The sequence below is a fragment of the Dasypus novemcinctus genome, chromosome 10 (assembly GCF_030445035.2).
Source record: "Dasypus novemcinctus isolate mDasNov1 chromosome 10, mDasNov1.1.hap2, whole genome shotgun sequence".
Classification (NCBI taxonomy): Eukaryota; Metazoa; Chordata; class Mammalia; order Cingulata; family Dasypodidae; genus Dasypus; species Dasypus novemcinctus.
In genome coordinates, this window is record NC_080682.1 from 119,428,701 (window position 1) to 119,456,566 (window position 27,866).

General features: G+C 37.3%; 1 protein-coding gene across 3 annotated transcripts in view; it reads right to left on the bottom strand.

Moving 5' to 3' along the window:
* DLG2 (discs large MAGUK scaffold protein 2) overlaps positions 1-27,866 on the bottom strand; it is a 2,400,703-nt gene that overhangs the window by 2,357,647 nt on the left and 15,190 nt on the right. For all 3 annotated transcript variants that reach the window (XM_058306073.2, XM_058306075.2, XM_058306074.2), the window contains exon 2: positions 18,320-18,451. In XM_058306073.2, coding sequence (XP_058162056.1) covers positions 18,320-18,451 — 132 coding nt within the window. The remainder of the gene's footprint in view (positions 1-18,319; positions 18,452-27,866) is intronic.

Below are 27,866 nucleotides of genomic sequence, written 5' to 3' on the forward strand. Positions count from 1 at the left end.
GAACTTTGTTAAAAGGGTAAAAAGGCAGCCAACTCAATGGGAGAAAATATCTGGCAATCATATGACCAAGAAGGGTTTAATAGCCACGATATCTAAAGAGATGCTACAACCCAACAATAAAAAGACAAACCATCCAATTGAAAAATGGGCAAAAGACTTGAAAAGAAAATTGCCCAAAGAAGATAACAAATGGCCAAGAAAAACATGAAAAAAGGTTCAACATCACTAACAATTACAGAAATGCAAATCAAGAAACTACAGTGAGAAATCATTTCGCATCTACTAGCCTGGCAACTATTAAAAAGTCCAAAAACTGTAAATGTTGGAGAGGATATAGAAAGACAGGAATGCCCATTCACTGTTGGTGGAAATGTAAACTAGTACAACCATTGTGGAGGACTGTTCCGCAATTGAATACAGACTTGCCACATGGCAATACTTTACTAGGTATATAACCAGAAGAACTGAGAGCAGTGACATAAATAGACAGCTGCATATTGACGTACATACCAGCATTATTCATGTTTGCTACTGCTGGAAAAAACCCAGGTGACCATAACTGATGAATGGATAAACAAACTGTGGTGTATACACACAATGGAATATTATGCAGCTATAAGAAGAAATGAAGTCATGAAGCAAATGACAACATGGATGAACCTGGAGGACATTATGTTGAGTGAAGCAAGCCAGACACAAAAGGACAAATACTGTATGACTGTGCTATTATGAACTAAATATATTGTGTAAACTCATGCAGTCCATAATTAGAATACAGGACACCAGAAAACAGAATGAGGGTAGAGAATGGAAAGCTGAGGGGTAAGGTGGCAGAACTGGTAAAAGGTTGTTTGAAATTCTTTGGAAATGAATGGAAATGGTGAGAGCACATCATGGTGTTTGTGACCAGCAGAGCTATTATATGGGTATGACAGTGGTTGAAAAGGAAAGCCTAAGGACAGGTATATTACTAGAAGAAAGCTAAAAAAATGCAACATGGGACTGTATAACATAGTGAAATCTCCTGTAAAATACAAATATGGGTGATATTGCATATATAAGACTGTTTTTACTACATATAAATACAAAGAACCTAGAGAGAAGGAAACAGAATAGCAATTGTATACAGCAGGGGAAGCATAGAGAGATTGAGAGGTGATGAGTTTTGTTTGGTTGTTTGGTTTTGTTTATTTTTATTATTATTATTACTGAAATAATGAAAGTGCTCTAAAAATTATTGAAGTGATGAATGCACAAATATGTGATTATACCAAATACCACTGATCGTCCACTTTGGATGGATTTATGCTTTATTAATATGTATCAATAAAATTGATTTGTTAAACAAAAATAGTTGATCCAGGAAGTATAGAAATGAACTGGAAAAATAGGAGGTGCTAAGTCAAGTTCAGTGGATGATTAAAACGGAGATTTTAGAGGAGTGTGGTTATAATAATGATAAGCTAAAAAGTAAAGCATTAGAACGGGTGGCTGAGACATTAGTAGAGGAAGAGATTATTACTGGAAGGAGATCATGGCACTGATCGAAAAAACTAGATTGCCACATCTAATTTTTTGTTGAAGTGAGCAGGATTAGTTTAATATATAAAGCATGGGAAAAAATAATTATTAACAGATACTGGAACATTAAGATAACTTTCTCAACAGAGCCAAAATAATAACGATAATTCAAATTTTAAAGCAAGAAACTATCATGCAGAATATTGACATACATTTTCCCACGTCTTTCATTCAATACTCAGAATCCCAATTCTTCTCCATCATTCCACATTTATAAAGAATGTCATTGGATCAGCTCAGCTGTTCCAAGTTACAATTATAAATACTCAAACATAAATGAAAATATCCTTTGCCAAAAGTTTGTTTAGTACTTAATAGAAGGTCTGCTAAATATGTTCATATTTCCATATCTCCAGGGGCTACATTTCCATATTTATATAGCTTTAAAAATTAAATTTACATGAGGAAAATGGACATGAATAAATTGAATACAAGTCCTGGAAATTTACGAAATAGAGCCCTGCACTTAAACTACACAGGCTTTGCTGAAGGTATTAATTATATCAATTAATGAAATCTTAAACTCACCTTCATATTTATAATTATTGTCCTATTTTGACCAATTAAAGTGCTCTTAAATCCTTTTTCAAAAATCTCTTAAATTAACCATTTCAAAAGCAGAAGGCTTCTTTTTGAAGTAATTGTTCATTTTCAAATGGCTTATTTTCAAAACTCAAGATTTTTCGGAAAGCAGTATTATTCTATATAATTTGTTTCTGTGAGTTTAGAAATGCTTTAAATTTGTAGGAATTCATGATTAAGGCATTCGTAAGAACTGGCATATCCTCTGGAGTTTGGTGGCTCTAGGTGCATTTGATGACTCAATTTGCATATGTGTAGGTCTCCAAAGAGAATTTTAATCTTATGGTTTTGTGAAGGTTTATTATATTCACAGTAAACAGAAAACTGAATAGAGACTAGAACTTAGGGATACATCATTTAAAATCACGGAAATGTATACTGTATACTATATTTGTAGATTATTATTACAATGTTTGGAATACCTAGCACGGTCTAAGGAGTTCTGTAGCTTTTGAGTGGCAAATGAGGTAGAGGAGAAATGTTTTCTTAAGTAACATTTAGGTTTGACATAAACAAATCAAGGTAGAGTCCATGCTTTTCATCCTTTCTCCACTGCTTCTATCTTTTGCTAGGAGCCAGAACCAACAAGGTGAAAGAAAAACCTTTCCTATGTGGCACTTATAGGATACTTTTTCCATTGCTCCTTCTTGCAGCTAAGTCTTTTCATCAACCCCAATACCAAAGTTGAAAGACGTAAGAAGGGAAAGAACCAGCATTAAGATCTATGTGCTTCAGTGTAGTCAAGTCACAAATATAACTTACACCACACTATGTATGGCTCTGCAAAGTGTCTGTGGCTTATCTAGCCCCTATCTAAGCCCTCAGTCCCTAGTTAATTGGGAAAAGTCACCATCCAATCCAGTTTAAAGTGTGATCTGATGCAAAAATTTAGAAGTCCTCTTACCTAAAACTGCTCATTCACATAGTCTCCCCCTCTTCCTGATTCTCCCTCTAAAATTGTGTGCAGGTGTGTGTTGGGAGATAACTCTGGGGCGAAGCAAGTTCATCTATCATCATCTATCATCATAGTCTTGGAGATAGAAAGAAGATGGATTCATTGGATCTAAATATGTCCTTCAGCTCCTTTACTTCTTGGGCAACGTCCCTGTCCATCTGGTCACTGGGAATACTGATGATCTCTGATGCTAAAGTCGATGGGGACCTGGGGTCCATTCTTTTGGCTTAGATAATGCTCCCAGGTATGCTAGCTGGCTTATCATACTCACCTTGGACTCCAATGGAACCACACTCCAACACTCCTACACTCTCCTCTGAGGTCATGCTACAATTCTCATTCAGCCTCACTGGACACGCAGACCCTGCCACAAAGCCATCTCACCAGTTAGCTGACTTCCTGCTATAACCTCCCCTGCAGACTCTCAATTCTGGTTATGCCACAAGAAAAGTAAAAGTGACTCAGGACAACTATAGGTCAGAGACCCTTGGGCTAGTCACACTTACTACATGGCACCACAATACATACTCGAGTGTGAGTGAGCAATATTAAGGCATCTGAAAGGCAGCTAGCCTCCCACAAAATCTTAAATAGGAAGCCAGCAGACAGAAGCCAAACTCTTTTATGGGTTGACCTCCCTTCTCAGACACTCACCTGATCACTTTGTTCTTCTCTCTCCACTGCTCCCTTTCTCTTCTACAAATCCCCCTGGGCATGAAAAAAGTGGGTTTTCTTTTATTTCTCCTACATCATATTTTCCTTCAACTGAAAAATGGTACTTCTCACTCTCACCATAAACTCAAAGTGTGATCTCTCTATACCATGGAAAAACTCTATAAGAGTGAGTCCCCCAGATTTAGTTGGCCATGTAGTAAAAGGAGGAACAAAAACAATAGAAAAGTCTCTCTTAATAGCTTCAATTGTTACAAGGATGTTGAAAAGTATCTTTCCAAACAATGCTGTTACCTTGGTACTTCACTTACTACCTTACCAAAGCAGCTAATAACCTAAATTTCACTTTCCAACCCCAGGCTTCTCGTCCTCTCCCCAGCCTCTGACTCAACATTTCTAAGTAATAGGTTATCAACCTGAATAATTTTTAAGCTAATCATTTTAAGCTTTGTAAGCTTTTTATTGCAAACAAACTGTATTTCAATAGAACTTTGCCCTTTTTTTCTTCTTTTTGCAGTACAGAAGTATTTTAAAAACAAAAATTAATTTTTCTCATATAAAGCAAATTTAAAATGATTATTAACCAAGAAGAAAATACTCTGTCTAAACCGTTATCCTTTGCCTGTGGTTGAATAAGTAAAAATATCACTAAGGATAAAGTTATCTACTAAGCAAGGATACGAGAAGATAGAACAGCAAGACTAGTCAGAAAAAAATCAGGGAGAACTAAAACACAAAGTGGAACCATCATAAATTATAGTCAAAAAGGACCATAGAGATAAAATAGGGAGAACACCTAATTTCACAGATTGAGAACTTAAGGACCAGAAAGAGCAAATGAATTGCCCATGATCATATACCACATGGTCATAGGGATAGGAGTAGAACCCAGTTCAACTTATTCTAAGGCCCCATTGCCATAACGGAAGAAGTTATTCCTTGGGCCTTTTTTATCCTGGCAAATTCAATCAAGCTTCTCTAACCTCCCCTCTTAGGCTCAGGATTCTGCCTTACCCTCCTTGGTTCTTGGAATTCTTCTCCTGATTCCAATATTCAATTTTAGTAATGGAACCCAAAGCTGTGTGATCTTGATGAAATTATTTGACTTCTCTGAACTTCAGTTTTTATGTTGTAAAATAGCATTAATAAAAGGTACCTTTCAGGGTTGCTATGAGGATTGCAGAAAATATAGGCACAAAAGATACCATTAATTTTCTATCAATACCCATTTCTCCGTCTTCCATGCTAAGGAACTCCAGTCTTGTCAAGAACAGTAATGTGCCATCCCAAGCAATAGCTCATTATTAATCTAAACAAATCATGCCATTTCCCCCTCTTACTCAGCCTCCCTTGAGTGAGTGGTAGCCATATGACCCAGGTCTGGCCAATGAGATAAAAAGAAAACCTGTGTGGAGAGGCAATATGAACCAGGTGGTAGCTCTGAGAAAGCTCTTGCTTTCTTTGTAAATGAAAGAACAATGATTGGGCCTGCTCTTCCCTTTCCTTCCATCCCCTTCCTCCTGCCTTTCTGGATATGGTATCTGGGACTGCAGAAGCCCATGAAAGAACCATGAAAGAACCATGACCATGAAAGAACAAGCCCAAAAGAAACAACAAAATAACTGCAGAGATGCTGGCAGGGACTTTCCTGAGATGCTAACTTAATATCAACAACTGCCTACCTTCAGAACTCCCCTTCCTCCGGAAAAAATAAGTCCCTACTTGCTTAAACTTTCTGCTCCTTGCAAATGAGTACATTACTAGCTGAAACAAGATTCTAACACAGTATCAGGCATGCAGCAGCACTTACTTATCTATATGATCATTTAACAAATATTTATTTAAAGGCTACTATGTACTAGGCACTAAAGATACAGCAAGATGTAGGCAAGATGGCTACTTTAAATGTTGAGGGATATGCAATAAACTTGTAAACCAATAAAATTTATCATAGTGATATATACAGGGATGAAAATAAACTAGGGTAAAGCGATGGATGTGACTTGGGGTCGAGGGCAGAATGAGGTGAAAAGGCACTTTAGATAGGGTGATTTCAGGAAGTAACACTTAAACTGAGACCTGAATAATTGGATAAGCCAGTAATGCAAAAATCTGAGTAGAAAGGTGCTACTTCAAACAAAAGGAAAACGAGTGAAAATGTTCTGGGACAGCATGTAAGAATGCGGGGGAAGCCTGGTATTTATAGAGTAGTGAAGAGGATGAAAATGAGATGGGAGAGATAGGCAGGGGTCAGGTCATGCAAAATCTAAAAGGCAAGGGGAGACGTTTGAATTTCATTCTAAGAATAATAAAAAGTTACTGGGAGGTTTTAATTAATAAAGAATATCTAAACCCATTTAAAACACACAGTAAAATAATATTAATTCAACCAGCTTAAGTAACTCGTTATGATTTTTTTAAACTCAATCCCAAATCCTTTTTTTTTTAAGATTTATTTTTTATTTATTTCTCTCCCTCCCTCCCCCCCCCCAGTTGTCTGCTCTCTGTGTCCATTCACTGTGTGTTCTTCTGTGACTGCTTCTATCCTTATCAGCAGCACCAGGAATCTGTGTTTCTTTTTGTTGCGTCATCTTGTTGTGTCAGCTTTCTGTGTGGGTGGCACCATTCTTGGACAGGCTTCACTTTCTTTAACGCTGGGCAGCTCTCCTTACAAGGCACACTCCTTGCGTGTGGAGCTCCCCTACGTGGGAGACACCCCTGCGTGGCAGGGCACTCCTTGCGCACATCAGCACTGCGCATGGCCGGCTCCCCACGGGTCAAGGAGGCCCGGGGTTTGAACCGCGGACTTCCCAAGTGGTAGGCGGATGCCCTATCCATTGGGCCAAGTCCACTTTTCGTCCTTAAGATTTTAATCCAAATAACTATTTATTGGAAAGCACTTATCATAATTATACTTATTTGTTTAATGTATGTCTCCCTTAGTAGACCATATGCTTCAGGAAAACAGAATGTACACCTCCCTTGTCACTAAATCCCCAGAGCCTAACATAGCATCTTTTAGAGAGTAGGGGTTCAAAACATATTTCGTCAAATGAAAGAAATTCAATGAGAAATTTAAAGAAATCCCATGCCAGACACTGAACTACATACAAGGTTAGAATCTGTCTGCATTCAAGACACTCACAATCTACTGAAGGAGACCAATATGTAATCAAATAAGAATTTGGTTCCTGGTGCCTCCTGGAGAAGACGAGCAAATGAGCAGATAAGAGAAGCCTCTGGGGGCAGGGGGATAAATAAAATAAAATAAAAAAGAATATAATGTAATAAATGCTGCAGCAGAAATAGAACAAATTCTGTAGGAACATATGGGAGAAAATGAATTCTGCTTAAAGGCAGGAAAAGTATTAAGGAAGTTTTTACCAAGAAAGTAATAAATTCTCATTTCCTTGGAATGGATGCTTGGGCTAAGAAAGAATATTTACATCATGTTCTATTAATTTTATTAGTTTTATTGTTCAATAGAACCTATACTATAGTGATAAAAATGTCTATATGTTAGTATCACACTATTTCAAGAAAGCTTGAAAACACCTTATTCTTAACAAAATCTTTTAGAATCTTACTATGTTTTTGTTGTTATGCAAACAACTTCCCATAACTGGAAGCTAAATTCAGATGTGGGGAGTAATATTAGTAATATTAGTAATATTACCATGTTGGCTATATATTAGAGGAAAACCTATTGTGTTCAGCTTTCTTGCCAGCTACCATATATTAGTTATAATGATCATCATCAAATTTTCATTTATTATATACTTAGAAGAAATACCAGAATATTTCATGCTCTCAAAAAACCTTTGGGGACTGACTATCTTACTATGTAGAAAAGTCTCATATTCCATCAAGATAAATTAATATTTTTTATGTTTCAATTATAGAACAAATAAAAGCACTCAATATAAAAACAACCAACTTTATAAGCATCCTAAGCACATAAATTTAGTTAAATGGTGCCACCTGGTGACATAAATCTTGAAGTAAATATACAAAGTCCAGAGCCAAGAATGACATCTAATTCTCTTAAAGATCAAAGTATCAAATTTAATTTAAGAAATGCTTGGTTCTGCCCAACATGAAACATGCAACAAATCACACTTATTATATGGCAATTTAACAAAGGGAATTACAAGGATTGTTTGGGCCACATTTTATGCTTACCACTGGTGTTTTATCAAGCTTACCTTCAAACTTTTTTTTTTTAAGATTTATTTATTTTGTATTTATTTCTCTCCCTTCTCCCCCCTCCCGTTCCCCCCCCCCCCCCCAGCGGTTGTCTGCTCTCTGTGTCCATTTGCTGTGTGTTGTTTTGTGTCTGCTTCTATTCCTGTCAGCAACACAGGACTCTGTTCTCTTTTTGTTGCATCATCTTGCTGTGTCAGCTCTCCATGTGTGAGACACCACTGCTGGACAGGCTGGACTTTCTTTGCACTGGGCGGCTAGCCTTAGGGGGCGCACTCCTTGCACGTGGGGCTCCCCTACGTGGGGGACACCCCTGCGTGTCAGGGCACTCCTTGCGCACATCAGCACTGCGCATGGGCCAGTTCCACACAGGTCAAGGAGGCCCAGGGTTTGAACCACGGACCTCCCATATGATAGACGGACGCCCTATCCATTGGGTCAAGTCCGCTTCCCTTACCTTCAAACTTAAACAAGTCCTGCCAATACCCCACTAAATGGACAGGGAGAGAGTGTAAACTACAATATAAACTATAATCCATGCAGTATAGCAATGCCCCAAAATGTACTCATCAAATGCAATGAATGTACCACACTAATGAAATAAGTTGTCAATGTAGGAGGAGTGGGGGGTGTGGGGAGTGGGGTATATGGGAACCTCACATTTTTTAATGTAACATTTTGTGTGATCTATGTATCTTTTTTTAAAAAAAGATAATAAAATAAAAATAAATTTTAAAAGAAGAAACACAGGTTAAAAAAACCTTCATTGCATTTGATAAATACATTTTGGAGCACTGCCACACAGCATGGATTATAGCTTATGTTGTAGTTTACACTCTCTCCCAGTCCATTCAGGTGGTTATGGCAGGATATATACTGTCTTGTACCTGTCCCTGCAATATCATTCAGGACAACGCCAAGTCCCGAAAATGCCCCAATATCACACCTCTTCCTCCCTCTCCCTGCCTTCAGCAACTCCCATAGCCACTGTTTCCATATCAGTGGTATAATTTCTTCCATTGCTAGAGTCACAATAATTCTATAGTGGAATACCAGTATCTTTAAAAAAAAAAAAAGATAAAAAATATAAGTCTTTGGGAAAGAGACATTTCTAATGTGATGCCCTATTCAACACATAGGGAACATTTTTAAAGCATAAATATCAAGAACATCTTAAACTCCTGTTCCAGTCAGATCCTTTCACTTACTCTCCTTCTGGCCTCTACAAATTTGTGTAATTTTCATTCCCTCAAATGCCACTTTCTCAAGAAAGCCTTCCCTGATTTCACTAAGGTTAAGTCTCTCACTCAAAGTATCCTCTACTTCTCCTCTGAAGTGTTTATTACAATTATAAACTATTTATACAGTTCTGTTTAATGTTTGCCTACCTGGCTGTATATCACAGTGCCTGACGGTGTTCAAAAAACATCTTTTGAATGACTGAATGGATGGACGAAGAAAATGCCCTTCTCTATCTTCTCATTATCAAATCCTATCAGTGACAAGAACCAGTTCAAGCTTGCATTATATATATATACTCTTCTCAGTCAACATCAGCCTACAGTGATCCCATGCTCTTCTGATCTCCTACAACACTTCTAATCCAGCCCCCACAGTGTACTTCCTGATTATATACTGTCTTGTACTTGTTTGCATGCTAGTGTCACCTTCCCAACCAACCTTAAGCTCCTTAAAGGGAGAGGTTTGGTCTTTGATAACACCTGTTTACATATGCTATGCCTGTGTTAAACAGGTAAACATTTTGTAAATATTTTGTTAATTACTATTAGTCTAGTTTAATACTGGAATACCTACTGTAATAGTCAGCTAAAGGGGTGCCAATGCAAAGTATCAGAAATTTGTTGACTTTTATAAAAGGTATTTATTTGGGGTAAAAGTTTACAGTGACCAGGCCCTAAAGAGTCCAACTCAAGGTTGATTTCTCACCAAAGTCAGTTGCCACACGTTGAAGCAACATGGTTGCCAAATTCTGTGAGGGTTCGGCCTTCCTGTCTCAGCTACAGGCTGGCATAGGGCTTGTCTCTCTTCCTGGGACGGCCAGATCAAAGTTCTCTCCTCTTCTGTGTCATGACCAAGTTCTCTCCTCTTACATCTGTGGAGCTCTCTCTTCCCATGTATCTACTTCTGTGTGTCTACTTGACTAAGTGTCCATTTATATAGCCCACCAAGGGGGCAGGGACTTAACCTGAGTTAAAATCAAAGCCCTAATCTTAACATAATTTAATCAAAGACATCGCAGCTGAATCTAATACAATCAAAAGGGATCACACCCAGAGGAGCAGATCAGTTTAAAAACATAATCTCTTTTTTTGGAATTCATAAATAATCTCAAACCGTGATACCTACCCTGTTTTTATTTTTTTTTTATTTTTTAAAGATTTATTTTTTATTTATTTTTCTCCCCTTCCCCCCCATTGTCTGCTCTCTGTGTCCATTTGCTATGTGTTCTTCTGCGTCCACTTGTATTATTAGGTGGCACTGAGAAACTGCATCTCTTTTTTGTTGCGTCATCTTGCTGTGTCAGCTCTCCGTGTATGCAGGGCGACTCCTGGGCAGGCTGCACTTTTTTTCACACAGGCAGCTCTCCTTGCGGGGCACACTCCTTGCACGTGGGGCTCCCCTACGTAGGGGCTCCCCTGTGTGGCACAGCACTCCTTGCGCGCAGCAGCACTGCACATGGGCCAGCTCCACATGGGACAGAAGGCCCTGGGTATAGAACCCCAGACCCTCCATGCGGTAGGCACATACTCTATCAGTTGAGTCATATCCTCTTCCCTACCCTGTTTTTATTTAAATAGGTATTGTAAACAAGCAAGAATTTTTATACTCTAGCATATAATAATTTCACACTCACTGTTTCAACTTATTTTGAAAGTCCATGACTTGTAGTTATTTGTTTTACTGGAACACATACTTTGAAGCTGTGAGTGGCAGCAAGCACCTACCTAGTGAGTGAGCCTTCAGCTGGCTCAACAGCAGCATCTGAATGCAATTTGGTTGCTCTCTATGCCTAGTAGCACATAAGTGAAACTATCATTAAATATCCAAAGGGAATCAATTAAATATTTCCGATATGCTATTATATTTTAAAAAGAAAATTAGGTTCCCTACTGGTATTTTGATGAGCTCTACTTTCAGAGTTTCTGATTCAGTAGATCTAGGGTGAGTCCCAAGAATATGCAATACTAACCACATTACCAAGTAATGATGGTGCTGCTGGTCTGAGAACAACACTTAGAGAAACTCTCCTTTGGAGAAATAAAGTCACGCTGTTCCAAATTCACATAACTGTGTTGGATCTATGATCTATTAAAAAAATTCTTTGACTTATGATCAGGTCACAAAAATTATTATACATTACAATTAATATAAGACCCAAATGACCATGAGTTTTCAGATAGATGTTATTTTGAAATAAAAATATTCCATTAGAATCACTATATTAAGAAAAAATAATTTTTACTCAAAATGTAATTTAAAAACTCAAAAATATTTATTTTACAGCACCTATCACCATTGTAACTAAATAATTAACTGCTTATTTAATGTCTCTTTTCTCCCATTTATTTCCCTCATTTGCCTATAAGGGGAAGAAATGTCCTCTATATCTTACTGTTGTAACCCTATTGCCTAGAACAATGGCTATCACATAATAGGTATTTTTTTAAGTAATTGTTGAGTAAACGAATAAATAAAATTTGCGGAAGGCCTATTGTTATTAAAGTTCTACATACTAGGGGCACAAATGTTAATAAGATATAAGCCTTACCCTCAAGCTAGTTATGGTCTATTAGGGGAAAATACATACTCAGTTTATCATAAGGTAATACCATGATAAGTGCTTCATGTTAATATTAACAAAATTCTATAAGACATAATGAAAAAAACTGGTTAAAGCTGCTAGCAAGTACGGACATTTTGTAAATCCCAATATGTAGTAAATCTAAAGTATCCATAGGATACTCTGTTAATTTCTATGGAAACGAAAAGTATTCTACATTAACACAAAGTCTAACAAGCAAAGTTTAGCAACCTCCATAAAGCAGGATGAGCTCTTTTCCTAATGTCACTACCGACAGGGCTTAAAGGAAAGTATCATTTAACAGCCCATTCTCTTCTAAATCTTTCTAAAAATTTCATCCTCAAACACTGGTGTGAAATAAGAGAGAATAAAATTAGATGAACAATTGCAGGGTGGTGGGAATGTGAAGAAGTCTGTGAAAAATATAATTGGTGTGACTGTGGATAACAGCAATACTGTAATACTCATGCATCTATGCCAAAGACATACTGTGTTGCTAATGCGAGTATGGAAAACGTGCCAAATGTATGCTATCAACAATGGTTGGTGGTGACAGTCGATGACGTTATCTCATAATCTGTAATAAATGTTCCACCATGGTGGAGTGTGTTGGTGAAGGGGTGTTGTATGAGAATTCTACACATGTGCATGATTATTTTGTGAGTTCACAACTTCCGTAATAAAATTATATATTTTAAAATAATAATGGGTGGGTTGGGAGAAAAATACACCAAATGTAAGGTATGGACAATAGTAAGATTTTGATGATATTCCTTCATAATTTGTAGCAGATGTCTCACAACAATGCAAGGTGTTTATGGTGGGTTGATGCATAGGATCCCCTGTAGGATGTTATGCATGTGTAAATTCACAACTTTTACTATGTAATTATTGTTTAGGTATATTCATGTATGAATGACATACTTCAATAAAAATTTTTAAAAATCAGATGAACAAGGTTAACAATATTTTAGAAGGGGTTGAAACTTTAAAAATATATACACATAGTTCTTTCCATATTTTGTATATGTAATGACTAAAGGATAACACATAAATTTTAATAAGATATAAAAACAAAGAACATTTGTGTTAAATAAGTGAAAATGAACTGACACTATTATATCATTAAAGTATTTTTCAAAAAATAATAATGATGGTAACATAAATCTTTATCTTTTCAAAGTGGAACTGAAGAGAAGTAAAAAATAATAAAAATGTTCCATCTTGCTCCTAACCAAATGATGAATTAAAAAAGAAGAGTTCCTTGAAAATTTGAATATTTTGACTAAAGAAACCTAGATTATTTTGTAAAACATCATCAAATTGCGGTTCACTGATATTCAAATTCTGCAAAGTGTTAAGAATATGATCATCATAAAACTTTATTATCTATTGGACAAACCTTTTCTTTTGTTTTACCACAAGATGTCACCCTAAGCCTAACAGTTAAATGTGCAGCTGATAACATATTGCTGTTTTGGGTTTTGTTTTTTTTTTCAGGGTTGGGGGTGTACATTAATGAACACTGAGTGTTAACTTAAAAGAAAGTAAAGTGTCATTTTCCATTGTCAGATATTGGTAAATGGGAAATCAAAACAAAGATGCAGGGGCTCTAGAAGCATAGAAGAAGAAATTAATTTAACAGATCATTATTCTCCATGCTTACCTTATCCTGCTATTTACCTTAAAAGCAATGTACTGGGCAGCGGACTTGGCCCAGTGGTTAGGGAGTCCATCTACCACATGGGAGGTCTGCTGTTCAAACCCCAGGCCTCCTTGACCCGTGTGCAGCTGGCCCATGCGCAGTGCCAATGTACACAAGGAGTGCCGTGCCACACAGGGGTGTCCCCCGCGCAGGGGAGCCCCATGTGCAAGGAGTGCACCCCATAAGGAGAGCCGCAAAGGAATGGTGCCGCACACACGGAGAGCTGACAGCAACAGAATCGGACAAAGAAGACGACGCAGCAAATAGACACAGAGAACAGACAACCAGGGTGGGGGGGGGAGAGATAAAAATAAATAAATAAATCTTAAATAAAATAAAATAAAAGCAATGTACTTTTACCAGTAGGTGTGGAGTTTTTTGGGTTTTTTGTTTGTTTATTTTTCAGAAGATACCAGGATTGAACCCAGGACCTTGTACACAAGAAAGCAGGCACTCTACCACTGAGCTCCACTTGCTCCACTTTACTGTTAAGTTTTATACTCTTCTTTAATTTTCTTCATTTACTTTTTTTTCTAAAATGAGAATATACTACTTTTATAATCAGATAAACTTATATTTTAAAAACTAAAAAACACAGAAATAGACGTTTTTCCAGAGGAAATATGAATAGCTAAAAAGCACATAAAAATATGTTCAACATCACTAGCTATTAGGGAAATACAAATCAAAACTACAATAAGGAAAGCAGACGTGGCTCAACTGATAGAGTGTCCATCTACCATATGAAGGGTCCAGGGTTCAATCCCCAGGGCCTCCTGGCCCATGTGGTAAGTTGGCCCACATGCAGTGCTGAAGCATGCAAGGAGTGCCATGCCACACAGAGGTGTCCCCGTGTAGGGGTGCTTCACATGCAAGGAGTGTGCCCTGCAAAAAAGAGCCACCCTGCATGAAAAAAGCACAGCCTGCCCAAGAGGGGTGCTGTACAAATGGAGAGTTGGTGCAGCAAGATGACACAACAAAAAAAGAGATGCAGTTTCCCAGTGCCACAGGATAATGCAAGTGGATGCAGAAGAACACACAGCGAATGGACACAGAAAGCTTGGGGGGGGGGGGAGGGGCAGGGCGGAACGGGGGCAAGGGAGAGGAATAAATAAAAATAAATCTTAAAAAAAAAACTACAGTGAGATATCATTTCATACATTATAGAATGGCCACCATTTAAAAAAAAAAAAAAAAACAGAAAACATTAAGGTTGGAAAGGATGTGGAGAAACAGGAACACTCCTTCACTGTTGGTGGGAATGTAGAAAGGTGCAGATTCTGTGGAAGACAGTTTGATGGTTCCTCATGAAACTAAATATAGAACTGCCATATGACCCAGCAATCCCACTGCTAGGAATATATTCAGAAGAACTGAAAGCAGTGACATGAACTGACATTTGCATACCAAAGTTCATAGTGCCATTATGAACAATTGCCAAAAGACAGAAACAACCCACATGTCCATCAACTGATGAACAAATAAACTTATGATGGAATACTATTCAGCTGTAATAAGAAAATAAAGTCAGCATGCATATGACAGCATGAATGAACCTTGAGGACATTATGTTAACTGAAATAAGCCAGACACAAAAAGACAAATATTGTATGGTCTCATAAAAAGAACTAATTACACTGAGTAGACTTGTGGAGTTAAAATCTAGAGTACAGGTTATTTGGAGATAGAATGAAGGTTGAGAAGGGGGAGATTATACATAATGTCTATGGAATTTTTAATAAGGTTGGTTGTAAATGTGTGGAGATGGTAGAGATAATGCTAACACATTATAGTGAGTATAATTAACATCACTGATTTATAGATGTGAGTGTGGCTGAAAGGTATAGTCCAGGGTCATAAATGTCAAAGAAAGAAAGCTAGATGATAAACCTGATATTGTATAACATAGTGAACTAGGTGGTGGATGAGGAATGTGGTTAATAGTACCAATACAAGAATGTTCCTCCATGAACTAGAACAGATGTACATCGCTATTAAAAACATGGTGACATATGAGAAAAGTACAATTAGTGTAACTTATGGACTATAGTTAACAGTAATATTGTAATAGTTTTTCATCAATTACAATATCAGTGTCATTAGTTGACAATAGGAGGGTATAAGAGAATATGGGTTTTTACTTTTTGGAGTGGTAAAAACATTCTGGGGTTGACCATGGTATATTTTGTTTGAATTGTACAAAACATGGGACTATATAATACAGTGAACCCTCTGGTAGATGATGGACTATGGTTATAAACACAAAAACATTCTTTCATAAATTATAACAAATGTACAATACTATTACAAGGTATTAATAACAGGATGATTTATGGGGAAAACACATATAATAAAAGCTATGGACTATAGTTAGTAGTAATATTTTAATATTCTTTCATCGATTTTAACAAAGGTACCACACTAATGCAAAATGTCAAAAACAGTGGGGTATCTGAGAATGTTCTATTTTTTGCATGACTTTTCTGTAAACCTACCTTTTCTAACAATAAAAACAAATAAATAGACAATAATCTTTTCCATCATCTTCCACCCTATTATCACAGAATCCATTTACGAAATGCTTTTATGCATTAAAATACTGGTCACATTTATGTAGGCAGAATTCTGTCCTCAAAGAATATACCATCTAAGACATACTGGTGTTTCTTAAAAGCATATGATAGACAACAAAGGGAGAATAGTATTCATTAACCATAAGGAAAAAACTGGGAGTTGGCTCAAACAGAAAGCAAATTATAGACCATAAACAATGTCTTCTTTATAGACAGCTTCTTAACTATCCTTTTATATCAATATAAGCCCCATCAGGATGCACAGGACTATATGGCTTTTCTTCTTTTGTGTCCTTAAAGAAAATGCACACACAAAAATAAATAAACAAATAAATATTTTAAAAGAAAATGAACTCAGACATTCACTAATAGTAAATGAATAACCAGTGTTTACCTACCCACATAGAATTCAATAGACAAGTATGTTTTGTTTTATAATGTTTCTCTATTCTTTGCACTGATTTATCCCAAAATGACTTTTGCCAGAGCAAATCTATCCATTCAAAGCTGGGCAGCAGCAGGATTACTTATATAACAGCCTTTTACAGATTATTGCTGCCTCTCATTTTATTAGAGAAATCAACTACAATATAGGCTCTAAGCCAAGATATTTATCACTCACTCAAAATAATGGCAAAGTGCAATTCTTTGTTATCCATTTGTTTTTTTATTCTCTAGTTAATGGTGTTGCATTACCAAATGGCCACATTAACAAAGTATAGTAGAATTATCTAAAACATCCAGTAATACTCTTTCTAAATCAAGCTCTCAAAAGTTCAAACCCTCAAAAGACTGAGTCAATCTTACCTAAACACATTATACAAATCCATTTAGATACACTGCAATTCAGTTAATGTCCTTTACTAATTATCAACTAGATGTGGAGAACTGTACACGAAACTATTAATTTTTAATTGATAAATTTGTAGTTTAAAAATATTCTCTAGAATACTGTTCTCTAGCAACAGGGTTTATTTAAATTCTGTAAGTTTAAATTTAGAGTTATTTTTATTTATTATCAACTAAGATGAGTTCAGCTATTTGTGCCATTCTTACCAGCCAAAAAAGAATATGTTAAGGAAATTAATTCACAGGCAAAATACTTTAAAGCTTTTTGCTTCTATTTTTATTCAATAAACTGGTTTTCAAACTTTCAAAATTGAATGGTTTTTAAATTTATATTCAAACTATAAAGTGGGGAGTATCAATAAGTATAGATGTTTACTTAAAAATCACAGATAAAACATTATTAAGATTAATCCTTATAAATTCCCATTTTTAGATTTTGTATCTATAATCACCAGTCCTGACAAAGGAAAGATAATGTCTAGTAAACTCTGTTATTTTTACAATGTACAATTTAGCTCCAATAAAACATCTAATATAAATGAGTGGTTTTTAAAATTGTTTAGTTAATTGGTTGGTTTTGTCAGAGAAAGGTATTCATTTATAAATCTTTTGCTAATTTATTTTGCCTCTCAAAATATTATCAGAAAAGAATTAAAAGCTATCTGCATAAATGCAAAAAATGTATTCAAGACATACATAATTAAACCATATCATAGATTTTCTTCACAATCTTTAATAAATGAGAATAAACATAGAGCTAAATATTACAAGGTTAGATTCATAACAATGGACAAGAATTTCTAAGCTTTGGGTTTTCATCAATAAGTTTTTCAATTCTAAGAAAATCAAGAAAGATGAAAAGTATTTTTTTGTATTTTTGTTTCAAGAACACAGTACAAGTAGAACTTTAATTTTAGCTGAATAGAATGTGGCCCATCATTTTCGTTTTAGGCAATAGCTTCCTTCCCTAACATATTTGTCCTCAATTTTTTTTTTTTTTTTTTAAGGAGGCACCAGGCATTGAACTTGGGATCTCATACATGGGAAGCAGGCACTCAACCAACACAACTACGCCAGCTCCCCTTGTCCTCAATTTTTTTACAAAAAACTACTCAGGTTTTATTGTTGGTAAACTTTTCTTCCTATTAAAAACATTCTTTCAAAAAGCTCTCCTTTATTTACATTTAAAACAGTTATTTTTTAAAGTTAATCTAAAATTTTTTTTAAAAAGTATGAGGAGGGTCTTTCCTTCAGTATCAAGGAAAACTATTCCAGTTTGAAATTTGATAAACATCAGGTTCTTTGACCACATTACTCAAACTATTAAGCCCAATTCTGATCATTACAATGATAAAAAATGATTTTGTCATACATACCTAGCAAAGCTTGGAATAAACTGCTCTCAAAGACACCCATCACCTTTTTAACAGCATTTTTCAACTGCAGCTCCTCTGGTTTCCTTAATTTTTTGCAGTATTCTTCCAGTAATGATAAAGCTCTGTCAGTATCTGCAAAATATAATTTTAAAGTTCTATCTTATTGTCTTAGAAAAAGAGCAAGCTAATAATAAACTATCCTATAATCATGGTTTTAATTTCATGACACAAAATAATTTAATAAAATAATCATAAATTCCATAACCAAATGAATTGTTAATTAAACTCAACTCCTAATTTTAAAAACCCATGTTTATTTCTGTGATCCTGTCTTCCAAAAGAATTTGCAACTATGAAGCAAAACAAAACAAAGGTCCTAAATGTAATGCAGGTCAAAATGTTCACATAGTAGGTGCAATTCTCCCTTATCAGAATAACTATGACTTCCTGCAAAACGATATCCAGATTCCTTAATACGACTTTTTTGGCCACCGTCCCATGATCTGTTCATAACCTATATTTTCAGCTTTTTCCCACCATGTACCCCAACCTCTGAAACTCCACTACACACACACACACACACTTGCTTTTTCTCACCATCTACTTTTCACTGTTCTGAACAGAGTTGTCCTCTCCTACACGACCACCTCCAAGCTAGAATCAGTGTGCTATATTGAAAAGAGTTGTCAGCCTTTAACAAGTTACATAATTTCTCTGAGCTTCAGTTTCCTCACAGGTATTAGGATTAAATGAGACAATGTATGTGCAATATTTAGCAAATATTTAGCACATAGAAAGCAATCAAATGTCAATTAAAAACCTACCTACTATTAATTTTGACCTAACTCAAATGCTCTCTCTTTCATAAAGCCATCAGTGGTTACTCCAGTTAAAATTAATCACTCTTTCCCCTTCTTCCAAACCTTTTTGCCTACTCAAACACTGCAGGCATCCTTAACATATACGGTGTTTTATTAGAGATACTTAAATACATCTCTTTATTCCCCACAATACAAAATATCCCATTAAAAAGTCACCAGAGTGACAGTGCATTTGCAGGTAGTAGGTGACACTATTTTGGATTTTAAAAGTTCTCTTCACCTTCCAATCTACCACTTTCACAAATATAATAAATTTCAATTATAATAATAGTTCATGGGAAACGGACTTGGACCAGTGGTTAGGGCATCCGTCTACCATATGGGAGGTCCGTGGTTTAAACCCCAGGCCTCCTTGACCCATGTGCAGCTGGCCCATGCGCAGTGCTGATGCGCACAAGGAGTGCCGTGCCACGCAGGGGTGTCCCCCGCGTAGGGGAGCCCCACGCGCAAGGTGTGAGCCCCTAAGGAGAGTCGTCTAGCGTGAAAGAAAGTGCAGCCTGCCCAGGAATGGCACCGCACACACGGAGAGCTGACACAACAAGATGATGCAACAAAAAGAGACACAGATTCCCATGCCGCTGACAACAGAAGCGGACAAAGAAACAAGACACAGCAAATAGACAGGGAGAACAGACAACCGGGGTGGGGGGGAGGGGAGAGAAATAAATAAATAAATCTTTTTAAAATAATAATAATAATAATAGTTCATGTAAAATGAGGACTTTATTTCATATTTTCTCCTTTCTCCTGAACTTTCCTACTTTTCTTCCTCACTTCCACTCTCAACTGATTATCTTGCTTCCCTTTTGATTTTCCATAAGGTCCTAATTCAACACCCAGTGACTTAACTGCATCCATAAGCTGCCTTCCCATCTGTGATTATGGTTAAAATGTTTGTACCTCTATCTAAGGCTAACTCCACTACTTATGTACTGGAATGAATCCTCTCTTGTCCGGTCCCTCTGAACCCAGTATCATCAACTGTTCTCCTCCCCATCCTTTTGGCTCTAAAAATCAAATTATACACAGAATCCTATCACTTTTCACCACCCTGGTCCAGGCCAGCATCATCTCTCTCCTGCATTATCACAATAACCTCCTGCCAGTCTACATACTGTCACCTTTGCCCTCCCAAAGCCTTGTCTAAAAGCAGCAGCCAGAAAGATCTTTTTAACTCACAAATCAGATTATGTCACATCTCTATTCAAACCTCCAATGATTTCCCACTTCACTCAGAGCTAGTTTACCTCCCTGACTTCAGTTCTTATACCTCAATCTACTCCAGACACAGTGGCCTCTGCTCTTTCTGAAATAGGCCAAGAAACCAGGAAGACGGCAGCAGAATAAGGAGCAACTAGAGTCAGCTCCTGCCACAGGGCAGTCGGCAAACACCCAGAGCTCTCTGGAGCTGCTGAAGCACCTGTTTGGGAGCTCCAGGAGACTAGAAGAGCATCCTGCCACATCCTTGAAGGAGTGGAAGGAGGAGACTGCCCATCTGCAAAGAAGACTCGTAAGTAGAGGCTCCACACCCTGGAGGCCAATGCCCATCCTCCAATGGAGGCACAAGCTGCCTCAGGAGCTGTTCCACCACTGCAATCGAAAGTTCCACTTCCCAAAAACAGGGGAGGAAGAGACAGTTGGGCACCAACTTCAGCTACTGATGAGTCAATTCAGTGGGCTAAAGCATAATCCTGAGAACAACTAAAGTTTGAGCTTGTCCCAGTCAGAAAGAGGCCGGGAGCCACCATCTTAATTCCCCACCTGGCACAAGGGGAACAGGGGCAGACTGAAAATCCCAGTGTGGTGGGTACCAGCTTCTTTCCATCCAGATCAGATTGCAGGTCTAGCCTAAGCCCCAGTGCCACCTCCAGCAGGGAGGAAGTTGTGGGGACCTGCGCCAGCCTCTCCAGGAAATTACCAGCCAAGCCGTGGAGGCCAGTGATTGTCCTACTTTGGCAGTGCAAGCTGCCTTAGGAGCTACTCTGTGGCTAGAATTGGAAGCTCCATTTCCCAAAAAGAGGGAAGGAGGAGATGGTTGGCCACTGAGTTTGGCTACTGATTAGTAGACTTGGCTGGCTAAGGTATAACCCTGGTAACAACTGGGGTGTGAATCTGCCCATGGCAGAAAGAGATCGGTGGCAACTATTTTGACTCTGTCCCCGGCATGAGGGGAAGCCCGGTTGGATCAAAAATCACAGTGACAATAGGAACCAGTTTCTCTCACCCAGATTGGCTTGCAGCCTAGCCTAGGCTTCAGCCCCACCTCTGGCAGGGAGAAGGCTGGCAGGCCCTGCACTGGCCTATCCAGGTAACTGCAGGTACATTTGGATGACACAGACTGAATAATCAGAAGTCTACCAGGGTAGCTGCGGTCATCTTGGACCCACGCTGCACAGATTTCTGCCCACACCTGCAGCTTCATCCACACCTCAGGCAGGGGAGAAAGGGGCATCAAGCCTCATCAGCCTCTCTGGGCAACTACAGTCTACGCCTGCACAACTTGGATTGTTCCATACAACTGTGACTGTCCCATCCCTGGCAAAGGAGAAAGTTGGGAGAAGCTTCACTGGTCCCTGGGGAAATGAGGGCGGCTTGAGCCTCCCCAGCTTATGGCACCAACTACATCGTTGGCTCCTACTGCACAACCAGGAAGGGGGAAAGGGCAGAAGCCATATACTAAAGAGAAAAACTGCACCCAAAATAAATACTCTAGTAAGCCATATGCCAAGATACCAACCAAAAATTACAATCCACACCAAGAAACAGGAAGATATGGCCCAGTTAAAGGAACAAGATAAGCCACCAGATGACATAAAAGAGTTGAGACAACTAATCATAGATGTTCAAACAAATCTCCTTAATAAATTCAATGAGATGGCTACAGAGATTAAGGATATTAAGAAGGCTTTGGATAAGCACAAAGAAGAATTTGAAAGCATGCATAGAAAAATAGCAGATCTTATGGGAATGAAAGGTGCAATAAATGAAATTTAAAAAACATTGGAATCATATAATAGCAGATTTGCGGAGGCAGAAGAAAGGATTGGTGAGCTTGAAAAAATGGCCTCTGAAAGTGAACATACAAAAGAACAGACAAAGTAAAGAATGGAAAAAATTGAACAAGGTCTCAGGGAACTAAATGACAGCAAAAGACATGCAAACATACATGTCATGGGTGTCCCAGAAGGAGAAGAGAAGGGAAAAGGCAGAAGGAATATTTGAAGAAATAATGTTAGAAAATGTCCCAACCCTATTGAAGGACATGGATATCCATGTCCAAAAAGCCCAACGTACTCTCATCCAAAAAAAATCCAAATAGATGAACTCCAAGACACATACTCATTAGAATGTCAAATGCCAAAGACAAAGAGAGAATTCTGAAAGCAGCAAGAGAAAAGCAATCATAACATATAAGGGATACCCAATAAGATTAAGTGCTCATTTCTCACCAGAAACCATGGAGGCAAGAAGACAGTGGTCTGATATATTTAAGATACTACAAGAGAAAAACTACCAGCCAAGAATCTTACATCCAGCAAGACTGTCTTTCAAAAATGAGAGCAAGATTAGAATATTCACAGATAAACAGAAACGAAGAGAATTTCTAAGCAAGAGACCAGGTTTTCAGGAAATACTAAAAGGTGTGCTAGAGCCTGAAAAGAAAAGACAGGAAAGAGAGGCCTGCAAAAGACTCTAGAAATGAAGATTATATCAAAAAAAGTAACTAAAAGTGTCAAAAGAGTGGTGAAAATAAAATATGCCAGATAAAACTCAAGTAGTCAGGAGTAAACTTAACAATGTTGTAAAGCACTTGTATTCAGAAAACTGCAACCCAATGTTAAAAGAAATTAAAATAGCCCTAAATAACTGGAAGAACATTCCATGTTCATGGATTGGAAGACTAAATATCATTAAGATGTCAATTTTACCCAAATTGATATACAGATTCAATGCAATCCTGATAAACATTCCACCAGCATTTTTTTTTAATTGAAAACACAATCAGCAAATTTATTTGGAAGGGTAAGTGGTTCTGAATAGCCAGAAACATCATAAAAGGAAATGCAAACCCTCATCTCCGGACTTTAAATCATACTACCAAGCTATAATGGTAAAAACAGCATGGTACTGGCATAAAGACAGATACATTGACCAATGGAATCAAACTGATGGCTCAGAAGCAGACCCTCACATATATGGTCTATACACTTAATTGTTTATGTATGTACATATATAAATGACATAAACATAATAATAGGGAGGGTTGGGGGAAAATACTTCGGTTAGTAGTAATATTTTGACAATGCTCTTTAATCATTAGTTTAAAAGGTTTAACAACAATGTAAGGTGTTAGTGGTAGGTTGAATTATGAGAGTCCTGTATGATGCTATATATGTTTCCTTTGTATGTCACAACTATTACTATACACTTATTGTTTATGTATGTTTGTGTGTGGATGATATATTTCAATAAACTAATTTAAAGAAAAAGAAGACACTGGATGAGCACAAAGAAGAATTTGAAAGCATACACAGAAAAATAGCGATCTTATGGGAATGAAAGGCACAATAAATGAAATTTTAAACATTGGAATCATAAAATAGCAGATTTGAGGAGGCAGAAGAAAGGATCGGTGAGCTTGAAAAAATGGCCTCTGAAAGTGAGCATACAAAAGAACAGACGAAGAAAAGAATGGAAAAATTGAACAAGGTCTCAGGGAACTAAATGACAGCAAAATACATGCAAACATATGTGTCATGGGTGTCCCAGGAGGAGATGAGAAGGGAAAAGGGGCTGAAGGAATATATGAAGAAATTATGGTAGAAAATTTCCCAACCCTATTGAAGGACATAGATATCCATGTTCAAAAAGCACAACATAATCCCATCTGAAAAAATCCGAATAGACCAACTCCGAGACACATACTCATCAGATTGTCAAATACCAAAGATAAAGAGAGAATATGATTGCTTTTCTCTTGCTGCTCTCAGAATTCTCTCTTTATCTTTGGCATTTGATAGGGATACCCAATAAGATTAAGTGCTCACTTCTCACCAGAAACCATGGAGGCAAGAAGACAGTGGTCTGATATATTTAAGATACTATGGGGAAGCAGATTTGGCCCAATGTATAGGGCATTCATCTACCACACGGGAGGTCCACGGTTCAAACCCCAGGCCTCCTTGACCCTTGTGGAGCTGGCCCACGCACAGCGCTGATGCATACAAGGACTGCCGTGCCATACAGGGGTGTCCCCTGCGTAGGGGAGCCCCACACACAAGGAGTGCACCCCATAAGGAGAGCCGCCCAGCACAAAAGAGAGTGCAGCCAGCCCAAGAATGGCATCGCACACACAGACAGCTGACACAACAAGATGACACAACAAAAAGAAACACAGATTCCCAGTGCCACTGACAAGGATAGATACAATCATAGAAGAACACACAGCAAATGGACACAGAGAGCAGACAACTGGGGGGGGGGGGGGTGGGGGAAAGGGGAGAGAAAATAAATAAAAAAGAAATCTAAAAAAAAAAAAAAGGATGCTATGAGATAAAAACTTCCAGCTAAGAATCTTATATCCAGCAAGACTGTCTTTCAAAAATGAGGGCAAGATTAGAATATTCACAGATAAACAGAAACAGAGAATTTCTAAGCAAGAGACCAGATTTTCTGGAATGCTAAAGTATGTGCTAGAGCCCAAAAAGACAAGACAGGAGAGAAAGGCCTGCAAGAGAGTCTAGAAATGAAGATTATAACAATAAAAGTAACCGAAAGTGTCAAAAGAGTGGTGAAAATAAAATATGACAGATAAAACTCAAATAAGAATAAACTTAACCAATGATGTAAAGCACCTATATTCAGAAAACTGCAACTCATTGTTAAAAGAAATCAATGGAAGAACATTCCATGCTCATGGATTGGAAGACTAAATATCATTAAGATGTCAATTCTACTCAAATTGATACACACATTGAATGCAATCCCGATAAAAATTCCACCAGCATTTTTTTTAATTGAAAACATGATTATCAAATTTATTTGAAAAGATAAGGGGTCCTGAATAGCCAGAAACATCTTAAAAAGGAAAAGCTAACTCTCATCTCCAGACTTTAAATTATATTACCTAGCTATAGTAGTGAAAACAGCATGGTACTGGCATAAAGACAGACAAATAGACCAATGGAAATGAAGCAGGCTAATAAGATAGGGAATTAATAGACAGATCTGGAACCTGGCAAGGAAGTCCATGTGAACGTCAATAACCCACAATAAGGCTGCTGGAGGACCCCCACCTCCAGAATTCTGCTGTCCAGAACAATGACTTCTTCCTGGGAACAAGGAAAAGTCACAGATGTTCTCTCACAAAGGAATGATAAAGTATTCCTTTATCATTGGATCCTCACTAAGGGATTGATGGGTGGGTTAATCAATCAAAACAGCAAACAGCTGAAATTCCCTCCCCTTCCATTAGCAAAGGGGCAGAATAATTAACAGTTTAAAAGACAGGCACAAACTGGAGCACAGACTCTTTCTCGCCTTGCTCCTTTTGCCTATGGACCTGTCCCGGCCTCTGTATGCCGGTGTCGCCATTTTTCCTCTGCCATATGGCTATGCAAGTAAACCTGAGGACCTATAATCTATAATGGGGAAATGTAGCTTGTAAATCAGCCCTCTTCGTCCTTTCACCCTTTTCTCTCTACTTGGGACCCCTGCTCTGTTATTTCTGTTATTTTCTCCCATTTTTCTTCCTTCCCTACCTGAATAAATTAGTGGCCTAACTCACCTGGCATGTTTTTGAAAATCATTTCTGCAGCATAGCCAAGAACCCTGATAGAATCCGGTAACAGAACCAAATTTATGGCTCAGAAACAGATCCTCACATGTATGGTCAAGTAACTTTTGACTAGCTTGTCAAATGCACACAGCTTGGGCAGAACAATCCATTCAACAAATGGTGCTGAAAGAACTGGATATCCATAGCCAAATAGGCAAGAACTCTCCTTCCTTGAGGTTTCTGTATTTGCCATTCTGCCCAAAACACTCTTTCCACACATACCCACGAAGTTTACTCCTTTACTTTGTTCAGCTCTCTGCTTATCTGTGATACCTTCCCTAATAACCCCACATAAAATAGCAAACCTCAAACTTTCTCCCTTGAAAGAAGGGAGGATTTCAGTAGGCAGAGATGGAGGGAGGCGGATATTTGTGTAAAAGATGGTGACATGATCATATGGTAATACATTTGCATTGAATATTAATTTTTAAAAGTGTTCTCACAGTCTACCTTGTGCTGGAATTGTGACTTCCCTTTTATGTTTTTTGGTTACTAATAATGATCACCATCTGGTATCAAATCCATTATGCCCTTCATATCCCTCTGCTTACTTGCTTATTTCTGATTAATGAAAGCTTGAGCTTGAGGATAATCTAAAACTAGAGACCATATGAAAAGATGATTTAAGCAAGCAAAGACAAAATGACAAGGACCCTGTTGTTCAAATCAGAAATTCCTAGCCAGATTGCTACAAGTTGAATAAAAAGGAAAGTTGAGATAATTATCCAAGTAATTCAGGACTAAACTTTTGACTGATATTCAAGTAACAAGTGGGGAATTTTTCATCTGAAATGCCTACTTAATGGCCTCAATTCTCCCATTTTCTTCACTAGAGGAAATCTATTTTGCATGACTTCTGAATCTATAAAAAGAATGAAACTAAATTTGTATTACCTGAGGGCAGGCACTAGACGAAAAAGGGCAAGGCAGTGATCATTTTTTTAAAATAAAAATTTACTGCATGAACTATCCAAACCAAAGGAAATAGTTAAATGTTGCATAACTGGAATTTTAGGTAATCATGTGACTCTTAGTTAAGGCTCAACTCAATTGTATTTGGTTTAAGAATAGCATTGCCAGAAAGCTATAAATAATTTGGGACAGGCAATTTAAACGTAAAACAGTGAATGACAATAGTGCTAACAAATGAACTTTTACAAAGAAGAAAAGGATGAAACATAAAATTATTTGCGATGCTGAAATAAAAGGAAAAATTATAGAACATGTGGTGGTATCAGGAAAACTAGTATCAAAGTATGATTGAGGAAAGGATGAATTTAATAACAAATCTTGGAGAACAAAGCAATTAGAATAATGAAATTCTTTGCATAAATTTAGGCAACATTTTTACAGTTTAGAAAGAATTTTTACATGCATTAGCTTATGTGATGACTGAGAAGTCACATCATGCCTATAGCCACGAAACTGAAATTCATAGTGGCTTGCCCAAGATCACAGAGCTATTAAATAAAAGATTTGGAGCTTAAGCCTAAAGCTTTGGATTCCACATTTAGTGTTCTCTCTACAATACCAATCTTAATCATCTAAAAACAGAGCTGAACATATTTCTACAGAAAGAAAAAAGCAAAAACTGACCAAATAGACATAGGTTCCATCACTGAATTTTAGAAGCTAGGACTGAATCACTAATTTTCACATGTGTTTATAAAATAAAAATTCTATGTATAACATAAAATAAAAATTGTCCTACCTTTATACTCAAGTCTGGTAAATAAAGATAAGTTCTTTCATTCATTAAGCAAAACTTAGAAACTGCTATGTTTCAGACATTGGAAACTCAACACTGAACAAGTTAGGCAATATCTTA